Source organism: Xiphophorus couchianus, chromosome 12, assembly GCF_001444195.1.
Source record: "Xiphophorus couchianus chromosome 12, X_couchianus-1.0, whole genome shotgun sequence".
NCBI classification, from domain to species: Eukaryota; Metazoa; Chordata; class Actinopteri; order Cyprinodontiformes; family Poeciliidae; genus Xiphophorus; species Xiphophorus couchianus.
Window position 1 is genome coordinate 932,004 of NC_040239.1, and position 16,321 is coordinate 948,324.

Consider the following 16,321-nt stretch of genomic DNA (forward strand, 5'->3'; position numbering starts at 1 on the left):
CATTATGTCTTCTGAGGTGGAATATGAAGTAGTGTTTTACAACAGGTTTGGTTTACACAAACCCAAAGCAAAAAAAGAAGTTCATTCTTTCCATTGTGTTTAGTGAAGGTGAGCCTCATGCTACTTAGATAACACTATCTGGAGCCAGTGCACTCATTCAATGCCTACTACCTGCCATCAAGTGAAACATGATGTATCTTAGAAGATGATTCACTTTCCATAGAATTATTTAATATATATTGGAATTCATCTATATGAACACATTTTAACAGCTTCATAGTGATTGCACTTAAATAATCATTAAAATCAGCCCCTGTGTCTTTCTTAGGAATGCAACATTCACTAAATAAGATGTTCTGCTGTTTCATATAAGTTGCAAACAAAAATGAGAGTAAAAGAATGACAGTCAGTACTGTTAGTGTAGATTCCCTGTCATTAAGGGCATGATAATCATAATAGCTTAAATAGAAGGCAACTGGAAAAATAACGTCACATGTAAAATTCTTTTTCACTTCTGATCATGGCTAGAAGGCTCTTAAGAAATACTCAATCATATAACAATCATAATTCACAAGTGTGGTAAGTAAGAAAAAAGTCTCAAACACACTGCCAAGGAAAAATTTCTAGAATTGCCCAATCAAACTGCCTGACAAATATTTAATTGAAAAACTATAGAAAGACCTAAAGATCAGTGTGCAAATTCCTACATCCCAGGTGACTTGCAAAACATCAGAAGAACACTGTTAAAATAGAATTATGTATAAATTATGTATATCAGCTTTATTGAAAGTTAAAGAGTAGTGTGCTTTACCTTCAAAAGTTCTGTTCCACATGTGTGAGGTTATCTCAGTACCGTTTGTCTTTGAGTATCCATTCTTCATGCCTTCATGTAACGCAATGGAATATAGCACCATGGCATCATGGAATCCTTCAACAAACATGTTAACCTGACAAGATAGAAGATGTGCTAAGTCAAAAACAGGAGATTACCTAAATAGATTAGTTTAAGACTTTATTTCAAATACTTAACTGTACTGGAAGTAAATACAGTAAAAATTGAAAATACAGCAATTATTATTATTGCAATTAGTGTAGCTCCTGCATTTGTGTTCTGAGTTAATATTTGCCATCCATGTATGAACCTGTAAGAGTTGTTACTGCTGGGTAAGACAACAGCAAAGATCAACTAAGTTTCCATTTAACCAAGAACAAACATAACCTTAGCCTTCCTTTTAATGGAACCCTAACTGAAGACAGGAACCTGATGAATAATGTAGACACACAAAACAAGCACTCCAAATTATATTAGCCCACATGGGTGTTGGCCATATAATTCATGAAATCATGAAAAGGTTTATGTAGATCAGCAATTTCATTGAAAAAGTTAAATTTGTACACTATTTTCAATCATTACACACAGACTGATATATTTCAAATGTTTATTTTGTTTAAACCTCAAGTCCTAAACAGAACCATAGGCATAACTTCCTGAAGGACTGGTGTGGACATGTTCCCACCAACTCTGGCATGAAAGAGACAGTCCCCACCAATATTTCCTGCCCCTTTCTTTCTCTATATACTTGCATCTGTGTCCGGCAGCAGCTGCTCACTGTGTTCGAAGCATTAACAGCCAGGTAATGCTTTTTAAAATTCCTTTGTAAAACGTAAATGGCAAGTCCGCTCATTGATCTTGTGGATTGGACATCATGTGACTTATTGAGCAAGCCCTGGCAGTGAGCCACATGCGCTGTTGCTTTGCATTGAGTCAGGAATATTGGTGGTTGGGGAAATGACACAATCAAGTAAAGAATCTGAGAAGGGAATGCAAAGTTTTGATATTAATTGTCAACACTAGCAAGATAGCAAGGTCCAAAGAGATCACACTTCACAGGTCAGTAAAAACCTTTATTGTGGTGTATACAATATACATATTTCACACCCTAATGTATACTTTTATTGTGAAGGGGAGAAGGTGAGGTTAGAAGACGGTTGTACTTCATTCTATTTTTGGCGTGGATTGGAAGACACTGAGAATAAAACAAGACTCAAATTATATTTTTGTCTTTTTCTGCTGACTTCCACATTTGTGTTCAGTCTATCCGCTCACCTGTATAAATACTTCCGCAGCACTCTTCCTGCCTTTCGCTCTGAACCAGCAGTTCCCAGAGGTGAAAGGATGCCATACTCCAGTCATCGCGCCAGTCATTTTAAGGATGCTTATTGGTCCCCCGAAAACAATGAAAACCCGGGCATTATCATCAATAAATAAAATCCCCATGGGCCGATCTTGAAAATTGGACGTTATGCCGCTAACACTCAGCATTCGTCAACAACTCAGAGGCGGAAGTCAGAGCTCTGCGCAATGCAAGTAATGACCCGGCTGGAACACGGTGCGCTAAATAATAAAACATAAATTAATGAAGCTTCGAGGTAGGTAAATTTTTCTCGAGGAATTTTAATAATTGAGGTACTCAAATCATTCGAGGAATCTTTTCAGCCCTACATATTTATATTTCGTATTTGTATTTTGTATGCATTTAAAGAACTGCATATAATTAAAATAAGCAAGAATATATCTTATATCCATTTTATTTTAAGACATAAAGGGTTAATGTTGATTTTTATTACTGAACTAATGAAATCCAAATTCAGTATCTCAGAAAATTAGAATATTATTTAAGAACAAAACAAAAAGAAGTTTTTTTTTTTTTTTAAATGTTGGCCAACTGAAAAGTACTGCTTTTCAGTATGAACATATACAGCACTCAGTAATTAGTTGGGCCTCCTTTTCCCCAGATTACTGCAGCAATGCAGCGTGACATGGAGTCCATCAGTCTGTGGCACTGCTAAGGTGTTATGAGAGCCCAGGTTGCTCTGATAGTGACCTTCAGCTCTTCTGAATTGTTAAATCTGGAGTATCACATCTTCCTCTTCACAATACCCCATAGATTTCCTATAGGGTTAAGGTCATACGAGTTTGCTGGCTAATTAGCCCTTTCATGTATGAATTATGATCCAGTAAGTCAAGATTTTTTTTCCAAAGGATTTCTGATTTTCCCAGGGCATAAAAATAAAGTAGGAAAAAAAAATTTGTAAATTACTTTTATTTTTTTTAGGATTTGTTTAAGTGTCTACTTAGGTGGACAACATGCGCTTAACCCTAACCCTTCTGCATTTCCAATTACTGGTATTTCATGTCCTTCAACATCTTGATTTACCATAGTGATCAAAGGTTCTTCATCATCGTCATCTCCACTGTAGCTACAGCTACAATTGGCCAGTAATGTATAAAAACTTTACTTCTTAATTGTTACAATGGACATCAAGTTAAGAACTAAAATATTTCTGTTTATTTACAGTCAAAATATTTGATGGAAATATTATATATTGTAGATCTATAGTCAGAGTATTGATATCAATACCTGTCAAAATATTGTCACTGATGCATGACGTCCATTTTAGTGGACTGGTGACAGGTTGTTATTTAGAAAATACATCAGTAGTATACATTTTTAGGGGTTTCTTGATGTCACAATAATTTTTTTTACCTGCAAGAGTTTTCCACAGTAGGAGGGGGGATGGGATATTCCCGAGTCAGTCTGATATGCTTCCGTCTGCCATATCGGATTTAACAAAAAATTCTTGCACTTGCAATAGATGAACAGTAGTTGGCAGTGTATTGCCTGATGCACTAGTGTCCACTTTAGTGGTATGCATTTATAAAATAAAACTCCACAAGATACACAAGAAAATGGCTTTTAGATAGCTGTCCACTGTAGTGACCGCGATGCATGAAAGGGTTAAGAACATGGATACCATGGTCTTTAAACCAGGTACTAGTAGCTTCGGCACTGTGTGCGGGTGCCAAGTCCTGTTGGAAAGTGACATTTCCATCTCCATAAAGTTGGTCAGCAGCAGGAAGCATGAAGTGCTCTAAAACTTCCTGGAAGATGGGTGTGTTGACCTTGGATCTCACTTTTTTCCTATCAACTTTTCCTTCCTTTCACCTCTCTATGAATGTCTTTGGACATAGAGCTCTGAACAGTCAGCCTCTTTAGCAATGACCTTTTGTGACTTGACCACCTTGTGCAATGTGTCAATGGTCATTTTTTGGACAACTGCCAAGTCAGCAGTTTCCCCATGATTTTGTAGCCTACGGAACTAGGCACTGAGGGACCATTTAAAGGCCTTTGAAGGTGTTTTGAATTAATTAGCACTCAGTGTCTTTAATATTGAACCTTTTCACAATATTCAAATTTTCTAATATCAAATTTGGGTTTTTCATTAGTTGTCAATAATAATCATCAACATTAAACAAAATTAACATTTGAAATAAATCAGTCTGTGTGTAATGAATGTAACATACATGAATATAACATACAAATTTCCCTTTTTCAATGGAATAACTGATTTAAATAAACTTTTTTATGACATTTTAATTTTATGGCCAGTATTCAGTATATTGAAGTATTCCGTATCTGTTTATATCAAACACTAAGCATATTAAAATGATTAGAAAAATAACAAATTAAATATATGTAATTAAATAAACTTTAAGTATTCTGGAACAAGATATAAAGTCTTCAACGTCATTTCAGGATATGCAATCTTGATTTACTCCCCAACCTCAGTGAGTATTGGATAAGTATGATTGAGTTAAAAGATCTAACATGATTGCCCGCTTCAACAATTATTGAGTTAGGTCATTACAGTTACAAGATGAGTGGGTGAGGGTGTGTGTGTGTGTGTGTGTGTGTGTAGGGGTGTGTGTGTGTGTACATTTTTAATCCCAGAGAGAAATTCTTTCAGTGCTTAAAAGCCTTTCAGTGCTTTTTATCAACAACGGTATAATGCAATGAGGCAGATTCTGCTGGAGGTTATCATCTTCTCTGCCACTACATGCATTTTCAGCAAGCTCAACAAATCAATACAATAAACTGTACACTGCTCCTTAAAGATGAGATTGCTGCAGAGTCAAATCAGTGACTCAATACAATAATCTGGGCTTCTAGATAATGAACTGGACTTGACTGAACTTCAACTTCTAATTTAGTAAATTCAATTTAGTAAATTCAATGAAACTGCTGCTCTTTGCTGCAGCAGAGAATCAGAAAAGTACTCCCCATTATTCACCAAGACAAAAGTTTTGGCTCTCTGCTTGTGACATACCTCTTTAATGCATTCCAAGAAAACTTCCCCCCAGGTTCATCAAGCCCTATGAAATTGAATCCATCATTTCCACAGATGCTCATCTAACTCTCCATGCCACGATTAGCATTCACTCAACGTTCCTTGTTTCTCAGATCAAACCAGTCCATCCTTGGATGATGTTTTCAACAATTCATTGGTTGCCATCCATCTGACTTCTGGCTGCCTCCACTCTCCTCTTTGTCATCTTTATCTATTATCTATTAAATAATTTATTTATCTATTTATTTAGCGACCTGTCTTCCTGGGTACTTTTCTAAGTCCATGCTCCAGTCTTCTCATTTCAAGCATCCAGCATCTTCTGTCACTCTTCTCCAAGCCTCATTGCACCATCTGATCAACCATGAAGCCAAAGCCCTCCGATTCCATTCACTCCTCCCTGGCTTTCATCTTTCTTTTCACCTCAATTTCACTTTCAGCTTGATTTCTCAGCGAAGAGAGGGAGAAGTTGTGAATGATTATGTAGATTTTCTGTGCTGTTCTAGAATTGTGCTCTGCCTGTAGTTTTAGCAATGGCAGCAGAGGAAGTGAACAAATCCTTTCAGTTTGTGTTGGCCACACTTCTAAATACTGAATTAACATTAACAGCTGCCTTGTTCAGCTCAGCATTTTTCTCCTCACTTTGGGGGATGGCTCTTTACAACGCAGGCAATTTCTGGTAAGCTTCATAGCATCAAACCAATGCAATACATACGTCTCACAGGTAATAATTGAACATAGTCTACGCCTCCAACAAGCAATCCTTTCTCAAGAGCCAAGGATCCAGACTTTCTGTCTGAAGCAAACCGAAGAACAAGGGCCTGGTTTTGACCAGGGCAGAACTAACAACAGTAATGGCAACATGACTGTTTGCTAATAGCAACTTGAAGTGTGACATTTTGGAACAACTAATTTTGTCCCTAATAGTATTTAAATTGTATTATAGTACAATTTAAAGTGTACCAAGTGTACTTTCATGTACTTTTTTGGAACAATTTAAGTTATACATAGTATACTTTAAGTATATTGTTTTTTATGTAATATAAACGTGCCTGATTAGTATATTTTGAGTGTACTATTTTTGTGATTGAATTACATTTAAAATATATTTAGAATATACACTGCCTGGCCAAAAAAAAAGTTGCCACCTGGATTTAACTAAGCAAATGGTACAAGCCTCCTATTGGATAAGTACTGCATAGGCGATTATCTTTCAGCTGGCAACAAGTTATTTAACCCCAGCTGATGCAATGAGTAACTCCTCATTTCTTAAAGAACCATGGCAAAAAACCCATCCTGTGGTCGTGGAAAAGACGTTAGTCTGTTTAAGAAGGGTCAAATCATTGGCATGCATCAAGCAGAGAAAACATCTAAGGAGATTGCAGAAACTAGTAGAATTGGGTTAAGAACTGTCCAACGCATCATTAAAAACTGGAAGGGAACCATCGTCTTCCAGGAAGAAATGTGGTCGGAAAAAATCCTGAATGATCGTGATCGGCGATTACTTAAACGTTTGGTCAAATCAAATCGAAGAAAAACAACAGCAGAACTCAGGAGTATGTTTAATTGTGAACGCAAAAGCATTTTCACACGCACAATGCGAAGGGAACTCAAGGGGTTGGGATTGAACAGCTGTGTAGCCGTAAGAAAACCTCTAATCAGTAAGGCTAACCAGAAAAAGAGGCTTCAGTTTGCTAGGGAGCATAAAGATTGGACTCTGGAGGAATGGAAGAGGGTCATGTGGTCTGATGAGTCCAGATTGACCCTGTTCCAGAGTGATGGGCGCATCAGGGTAAGAAGAGAGGCAGGTGAAGTGATGCACCCATCATGCCTAGTGCCTACTGTACAAGCCTGTGGGGGCAGTGCTATGATCTGGGGTTGCTGCAGTTGGTCAGGTCTAGGTTCAGCAACATTGTGTGCCCAAAGAATGAGGTCAGCTGACTACCTGAATATACTGAATGACCAGGTTATTCCATCAATGGATTTTGTCTTCCCAAATGGAACGGGCATATTCCAAGATGACAATGCCAGGATTCATCGGGCTCACATTGTGAAAGAGTGGTTCAGGGAGCATGAGACATCTTTTTCACACATGGTCAGACTCTCCCATCATCAATACAAGATCTTGGTGAAAGATTAATGCAACACTGGATGGAAATAAATCTTGTGACACTGCAGAAGCTTATTGAAACAATGCCACAGCGAATGCAGGCTGTAATCAAAGCTAAAGGCAGTCCAACAAAATATTAGAGAGTGTGACCATTTTTTGGTGGCGACTTTTTTTTTGGCCAGGCAGTGTATTTTAAGCATATTGGGATTACATATTTTATATTTTAGTAGTGCAACCACAGTATTCTACAACTATACTTTTGTATTATAATTGCTAATGAAATACACTTTTTAGTTACTTAATGTCTTTTATTATTCTGCTTTGCCACTTTGTACATTACATGCTTCATACACACTACAGTACTGCAAACATATTAGGCTAAAAGAACACAGAAGGATCAACTACAACACACTTTCCAGGTGAAACAAATTACATTGTGTATTCAATATATTGACATTTTTCAAGAGTACATTGACAATATACTATCACAGAATTGCACAAATTGTCAGTATATTCAAAGTTTATGGACAACATGCTTAAGAAAATTAGCACAATAAAACAACAGATACACTTTAGAGGAAATGTGAAAATGATTCACCAAGGAGTATTGTTTTAATTTAATGTCACAGTATTCCAGTATTACTGCAGACAAACTGACATTTCTCCTTCCTAAGAACAGTGAGGATCAGCAGAACATTCCCATTCACTGGACCACTGCACTTTACAGAAACCTACAAAAAAGTACAATAGAGCAATAAAACAGAGAAAGCACTTGTATTTTAAAAAGTACAGAAAAACGGCAAAGAAAAAAGTATGACTTACAATTTTAAGATGTTGTGGACTCACTATGTATGTTTCTTCATCACAACTGATCATGATTGGGGGTCTTCTTTGCCTGTTTATGTTAAAAGTAGATAAATAGTCAGCAATATCATAAAATCAGTTGATGTTGGGAAGTTATGAAGTTGTTTTAAGTTATGAAGTTATTTTAAGTGGATTTAAGGGAGACAAACTACCTTACAATTTTCCGTCCATGATCTGAACACGTTGATCCTTGAATGGTGGTGAGGGGGGCTGGTGGTGCCCGTCTCTAGCAGTCATCAGATGAGAGGCGGGGTTCACCCTGGACAGGTCACCAGTCCATCACAGGGCCCTGAAAGATAACAATGAATAAAATGTATGAACGAGAAATGGTAGATTAACAAGGGGAATAAATTCTGTCCAATTACTTTTTAATCAAATCATGTTTATTTAAGAACTTAGCGTTGGTTACATACCAGTTTTTGCTGTTAAAAATGTGGCCAGCTGCTCAGTGTAAAAAAACAAAGAGCCTTCCACCAGGAAGACGATGTGGAGGTTCATCCTCAGAACTGGTTGGTGATCTGGTGGAGCCAGAGCCTCTTCTGAGACAGGAAAGTCTTTAGGTTTTCTAATTCTTGTTCACTGGCTTCCTCTTTCATCTTAATTTGCTTAGACTGCAAAAATATGTTGAAGAAAAAAACAATGATGAGTTATAACAACCTCACAATATCAAAGTCTCTTTCGCATAATGAGCTTAATTAAAACCAGGTTGAGTTTATGAAGAAGACTATATCAAGTTGCAACAAACAGCCTCCATGCAGTTATAACATGAAGTTGAATGATTGTTATAATAATAATCATAAAAATTACAATAAAACTGACAAAAGATCTATTTCTGAAACCAACATAAGTTTCTTTATATATGTACTGCACTGTTTATAATTAAACGAAGATAATTAGCATTTTGAAGCAAACTTACCACCAGATGGCAACAACTTAGCAGCCTTTGTCCCTTCGGGTTTCTTCCGGGTTCCTTTTGTGACCCACATTTCATTTCCATCCAGTTCTTGTCCGGTTGTGTTGTCGTCTAACTTGGACTAGGACGTCACGAGCTTGAGTTTACCAAAACTACTAACTGCTATCAAGGTCCTCTCTAATTTTAAGGCAATATTATGTCAGTAAAAATTATGAATTTGAACACCATCTGTTACCTTCACTGGCTTCGTGGCTGTTCTTTTTATGACGCTTGTCAAAAAAACTGAAAGTGTGCATTACCGCCACCATCTGGTCTGGAGTGTGAACTGGAGCTAATGCCGTTCACTAATAGATCTTACATCATACATCTGAAAATCAATTGGGTAAAGACAGCTTCTGTGTTTTAGTTAAACTGAAAACAACAGATCATATTCGGAGAGATGTAAAACTGAAGATACTTGCAACATTTAGTGTTAAGGACAAGTATTGTTTTTGTTTGTAGAACCTCCGTCACTAAACTGTCAATGTTTGATATTTTGAGGCATGAACATATTATTTACTTTGGTGAACAACATTACATCAAGTTCCACTATAAGGATTATTATTTTTTTATTCCTTGATATTTGAACAAAAATAGTAAAAGATCATTAAGGCACCTAAAAAGGCATACTTTATTAGCCTAAAGTATATACTGAGGGGTAATTTAAAACATACTAAAATTTCAGTGTATTTAGTTGTTTACTTTTCAAGTAAGCGTTAAGTGAATTTGAAAAAATTCTATTTTGAGCATATATTTTAAAATATACGCAAAATTTGTTTAAAACCCATATTGTTTCACTTGAGCAAATACATATTTTGTTCCCTTAAAGTATACTTTTATTTAATATATTTCTTAAAAGTGTATTTTGATACAATTATATTTAAGGGTGTTTAAAGTTATGTCAAAATTGGTACAAGCATGCTTTTAGTATACTTTGTATATATTTATAGATATATACTTAAGTATACTTAATACTTAGTATACTTTAAAGGTACTTTCACAAATGTAAGTATATTTGAAATATATTAAAGTATATAATTTTTTCAGTAGGGTAAATAAAACCTGTTATGATTGTTATTATAGCTTCAATGTATATTACCCCATAATACCCCAAGGTCATCCAAGTTTCAATGTAGATAACATAATAAGTACATGATTAATGAAACAATGTCAAAGTTATCAATACATTTGTGCTACCAATCAAAAGATGACATGGAGTTACAATAGCTTGAACAAATGCGTAGAAAGATCCCAATGATGTTAAGAAAAGGAATCTCTCAATGTGATGGCTACAGTTATAGCCACACAGATGGAGTAATGTTCAATCATACAACTTGAGTAATAGGGTTAAATAAAAGAAACCCTAACCCTTTTTTTAAGTTCAACTTGGGCCTGACTGTCCTTTTTACTGCTCGGTCATCTACCTACCCTACCCTTAGACTGCATGCTATAGAACAGAGGCCAAGGACTAGTGAGCCACGATTAAAAAAAGCAAAGATCTTGGAGTATATCAGGAAGATGAATCCCAATAATCAATTTCTAAATTATTATCTTAAGTAGTAGAAACCTAATTGCCAAAAATGAGGACAAGGGGTAATCATCATTAAAATAATAAAATATTTTTACAAATTTTGTCATCACATGAGCATCAGTTGTATGTAAAAGAATGTGAACAATTGTTTTATTTGCAACAGGCAGAGATACATACATTTCCACAGTCATTGCAGTCGTGAAGGCCAAGTCCCTCTATGGATCTTTTCATCTCCATGGAGAAGTTCTCATACTCTGGCTTGACTGTTCTGAGTAGTGTCACTGTGTTTAGGGAGGCATAGGCTTGTCTGGCATCGTCGTCAAACTCATCCTCCCTCTTCCAAGAGCCATTGCCTGGAATGTTGAATGTTTAATTAATCACATTTTAATTGAAAACTCCCCCCTTTTGCAAAATTATTAGATAATTTGCAAAAATAATAATTTTGTAATTAAATTCTGAGCTCTTTTTTTTTTTAAGTCAAGATGAGCTATTGGACATTGAACCTGTATGTCAGAAAGACATAGCTCAACAACAAATATATTTATTATTTTTAATCTATTATTTAAGGTTATTAAACCATCAGATTGGCACAAATTGCTACTATAATCTATGAAGCTTTCAAAGTGTTTCAGGAACCCCTGATCATTTATGGAACTCCTACTACTTCTTTAGAAACGTGGACTGTGGATGCTGACATTAGCATTGGGGACGTCTGTGCTGCAACATATTTAGCATTGAGATACTACTTAAGAATTGAATAGCCTTGGCCATTGGCCAACTCATTTTTGCACTACTTGGACACAACAGTAGTCTAGTCCAGGATTCCATTAGATCGTTTTTTTTATTTGAGGAAATAAAATAAAGCCCATGTAGAGGCTATGCTCTACTATTTTTGTGTCTTTTTTGATTTCTATTAAACCTCTTTGTAAAAATACAGAAGTGTATTGCTGTCACAAAGGAAAAAGAATATCAAACACTATCATGTTATAAATAGAATAGAATAGAATTACTTTATTCATCCCAGCAGGGAAATTATTTCGCAGTTACAGCAGCATAGAGACAAGACACACAACAACCACCACTGAGTAATAATAAAGTAATAAAATAAAAATAAAATATAATGTGTATAAATGTGATACTGTACAAACATGGCAATGTATTTTACAAAAGTGATATGTATATTGTAGAATGCGTTGATTGAAAATTTCTTTAAAACCCATTTTCAAACGATCTGGCGGGACGGTTTGGCTCCACCTCAAGTCGTCACCTGCACCCCATCTGGGCTCAGTTTCCCACCATAAAGACATACTTAGCTGAGATAGCAGCTGACCCCGCGATGGTGAGGGCGCCTGTCTCCACCTATGCACCTATCACCAGGGTGGAGAGGTTCACAGAGCGGAGTTTTCCCTCTGTTCCCCCTGTGGATCTGGGCCTCGTTGACATGCTTGGGGCCAAGACATACAATTAGACCAGCGGCCTGTGCCCCCTTCTAAGCATGATCAACTGATTACCAGGTTCTCTGACCGGGTCCATCAGTGCTCCTATCAGATAACGGCAGCCAGAAATAATGCTGCTATGTTGGCATACGGCATCTCCAAGAGGGTGGAGGAAGCCACCTTGCCAGAGGAGCTGAAGGGCTGTCTCTGTAAGGTGGCTGATGCCATACTCCATCTGTGCACCACCTCAGTGGTTTGTTCCTCACGGATTGCTGCCTGGGCCACTCTGATCCAGGGGACCACCTGGCTCTGCCCATCACCATCAATGGCTGAGAAGCTCCAGAAGGACCTGGAGTCCATCCTGGACTGGCCAGCCGCTGAGACCATGGAGCAGACAAGCTAGGAAATTACTAGCTGGGGGGAATGTGTGTGATAATGTGAAATGTTTTGAAATAAAACACAAACATGTCACTGAGAACAAAATTCTTTCAAGTTCCAACTCGCCTGTCAGATCAGCTGATCTCACAGCAACTTCCTCACACACATTTCCCACGCCTGTTCTAAACAGCTGTTTAGGAGGTGCCACAGGTCTGCGGTTTAAACACAGATTTTTTTCTGTCTCAGTGGCAGTGGATAAGTCTGCCTCTTAGTCTGCCTAGTCTGAATCTAGGAGTGAATTCTGTGACCTGTCAGAGCCTACTGGGATTGCGACTGCCGCTTCGCACTCATCTCACCTTGTGAGTGGTGAAGGCTCATCATCTGTCCGGCTGCGGTCCATGCCAAAACTGCGTCTCAAGTACCTTGACTCTCCTTCAGGAAGCGCACAGGTTCGCCCTCGCTCTGCATGAGCACAGTCACATGGAGCATGTGACTGTGCTCGCAGCATTGAGGCTAACAGCCAGCCCTTTCTGCCTGAGCCCCCCATGGGTCATCCCAGAGATTCTCTGAGGCAGGGGATGGCGGTCGGGGCTCTAACATGGCTGGAGTCCATGCAGACCATAGCACCTCACATAAATGCATGCCCACTTTCAGAATGGTACTCAGTGGTGGTGGACATGTTCCCTGGAGAGGTGGATGGGTCAACAGGGGTTACACACTGCAGTTTGGAACCAGCCCTCTGCCATTCAGGGGGATTGTTAAGATGGTCCTATCATCTCCAGAGCAGAACGCGATGGGGAGGAACATGTCTGTCTCAGGTGGTGGGAGCACAGTGGCCAGACCACATGTCTCTTGACATAAACGTGCTGGAGCTCCTCAACGTTGCTGATGGTGACTCAACACTTTGCTCTCTACAGCAGAGTGGCAACAGCCTACATAAATCACCAGGGAGGTATGCGCTCCACTCAGTTGTTAGACAGTGCCAGACAGCTGCTGTGTTGTGTGTGAGTATACCTGCTCTCCATCAGAGCAGTATACATCCCTTACGTCTTGAACAGGAAAGCGGACATCATGTCCAGGGGCGGTCCTCGCCATGGGGATTAGAGACTCCATCCTGAGCTGATCGCTCAAATATGGAGCAGATTCAGCAGAGAGGCAGTGGACCTGTTCACCACACGAGAGAATGCACAGTGCCAGCTGTGGTTCTTACTGAACCCAAGGGAGGATCCACCATTAGTAGTGGACGCCTTCGCCCACAGCCCACGGCCAAAAATGCTCCTTCATGCGTTTCCCCCATTTCTATTGATTCCATGGCTCCTGGACCGAGTTCCAGAGGAACAGCTGTCCTCTGGAACTGCGCTGGTGGCAACCGAGCGCAAAAACATGCCGTGGTTTCCCAGCCTGCAGCAGCTGCTGTCAGGTCGATCGTGGAAGCTGCCATGGAGGGAGGATGCACTCCTCCAGGCCAGGGGACCGATCAGGAGCCACCCAGAGATAGATGTCCCAGTGTCTCTGGGTCTGGTGGCTAAACAGACGCGTCTAGAGAGGCTCGGTCTCCCCCAGAACGTAGTGTGCATAATTCAGGGCGCACAAGCCGCTTCCTCTACAACACAGGTGTCAAACTCCAGTCCTCGAGGGCCGCTGTCCTGCAGTTTTTAGATGTGCCACAGGTACAAACCACTGAAATGAAATGGCTTAATTACCTCCTCTTTGTGTAGATCAGTTCTCCAGAGCCTTGCTAATGATCTAATTATTCTATTCAGGTGGTGCTGCAGAGGCACATCTAAAAGTTGCAGGACAGCGGCCCTTGAGGACTGGAGTTTGACACCCCTGCACTACAACATTATATACATCAAAGTGGTCAGCCTTTCAATGCTGGTGCGTGGGAGAGGGAGTGGAGCCTATTTCATGTCTTCTAGGCTGCGTGCTGTCATTTCTCCCGCAGCTGATGGACAGAAATTTAGCTTTCAGCACCATTAAGACTTATGCTGCAACTATTTCCTCCTGCATGAGGGTTTGGTGACAGAATGGTCTTCAACCACCCACTGATGAAATGGTTTCGGAGAGGTGTACTCTATAAGATTTGACAGAGCATGCTCTGGTTGAAGCTTTTAGATCAGGCTCCCCTTAAGTTCCTGTCTTTTAAAACTGCTCTGCTGTTGGCCCTCACATCTGTTAAGAGAGTGAGCGATTTATCCGCACTCTCTGTTGCTCCCTCTTGCCTCAGAATACGAGCCGATGGTAGCTTGGCAGTGCTGCGTCCCAACCCTGTTTTTACTCCTAAAAGCATCACAAGCTTGTTCAGATCAAGGGAGATATCTTTGGAGGTCTTTTACCCTCCTCCTCATAACTTTGAGGAGGGAGCTGCATCTCATCTCCTCTGCCCCGTGCGCATGCTCTCATGTTACATGGTGTGAACGTCTGCACTCAGCGTTTCAGAGACAACGCTGTGGGGCATGCTTTCTCACTGGTTGTGTGAGGCTATCTCACAGGCTTATACTTCCTCTGGACTGGATCCTTCAGATAATCCGCATTCTCTATTCTGCATTCTCCATTCTGTTCTCAGAGTTATGACAGAATGATTACTTTCATTACGTTTTAATATTTGTTTCACCCTTGTGTGTTACACACCCAGTTGGCCAACAGTATCGGCTATGTCTACCTGTCCTGCTGCGGCTGTTGCTTCATATTTGGTGTTGTAGCTTGTGCATCAGATTTATGGTTGTACCAGCTTTTTATGAAAAAAGTGATTAAATGCATTAACATTTTTAACATGTTAAAATCTATGTAATTAATTAATCAAAATTAATGCAGCAAAGTCCCAACCCTTGGGCAATCCTTATTATTTTCACCAAGCCACTTCCAAGCATATTACTCCTCGGAGTACAGATGTAAAACAGGTTTTAGAACAAGGTCATTTTAGTGTTGATTGTTCATAGTTTCTTACTTAATAATTCTGTGACGTGATATTAACCACCAGCAGAAAACTTGTATGTTAACACCTACACGTAGTGCTATTAAAAACTATTTGCCCCATATAGATTTCTTCTTTTTCTCACCGCTGTTTCAAGGTCAGTTAATTTAAACATCAGACAAAATGACCTAAGTAAATTATGAAGAGATAATTATCTTGTTATGTGGAGATAAATTTCTGCGCCAGGTTTACATGTTCTCTTTGCATGCTGCAGGGTTTTTCTCTGCATATCCCACTTTTCTCCTACAGTCCAAAGTTACCCGAAATTGCTCTTAGGTGCGAGTGTGAATGGTTGTTGTCCTGTGTTTTTGTGTTGGTCTGTGATGGGCTGGTGGCCTGTCCAAGCACGGTGTACTGTACCTCACCAAACCCTGCTACAGACAGCAGAAACATTAAATTTTTTTAAATTAAATGTGTGTTTAATAGGGTGCTGTGATAGCACAGGGGTAAAGCACAACCCACATATGGAGGTCTTAGTAATTGACGCAGTCTTCACAGGTTCGAGTCCCTGCCTGTGACCTTTGCTTCTCCCTCTCTCATTACCCATTTTCCTGTCGATTCACTATCAAATAAAGGGCGCTAGAGCCAATAAGACCTTTAGAAAATTTGTGTTTGAGATTCCATTATGTTTCCTCCAGTTGTTTTCAAGAATGCTGGCAGTAACAGTTTAATAAGTTGCGTCTTCTAAAGAACTAAAATATTTGCTGTTTTATATGAGATCTCATTATGCAAAGGTGTGATTGTGACTATGCCCTGCGACGGACTGGCGACCTGTCCAGGGTGTACCCCGCCTCCCGCCCGGACCGTAGCTGGAGATAGGCACCAGCAACCCTCCCGACCCCATTAGGGACAAGGGTGAACAGAAAATGGATGGATGGATGGATGATTG

General features: G+C 39.3%; 1 protein-coding gene and 1 long non-coding RNA gene across 2 annotated transcripts in view; both read right to left on the reverse strand.

The window, feature by feature from the left end:
* The window catches only part of npr3 (natriuretic peptide receptor 3), a 96,539-nt gene that overhangs the window by 16,014 nt on the left and 64,204 nt on the right, over positions 1-16,321 (reverse strand). Inside the window, exons 3-4 of the mRNA XM_028034982.1 lie at positions 10,822-10,997; positions 812-947 (exon numbers count right to left, since the gene is read on the reverse strand). Coding sequence (XP_027890783.1) covers positions 812-947; positions 10,822-10,997 — 312 coding nt within the window. The remainder of the gene's footprint in view (positions 1-811; positions 948-10,821; positions 10,998-16,321) is intronic.
* Positions 7,585-8,194, reverse strand: LOC114155216 (uncharacterized). The gene is made up of 2 exons (XR_003597700.1): positions 8,120-8,194; positions 7,585-8,028 (listed from the first exon to the last, which is right to left on the reverse strand). It is a non-coding gene; the product is annotated as an uncharacterized LOC114155216 (long non-coding RNA).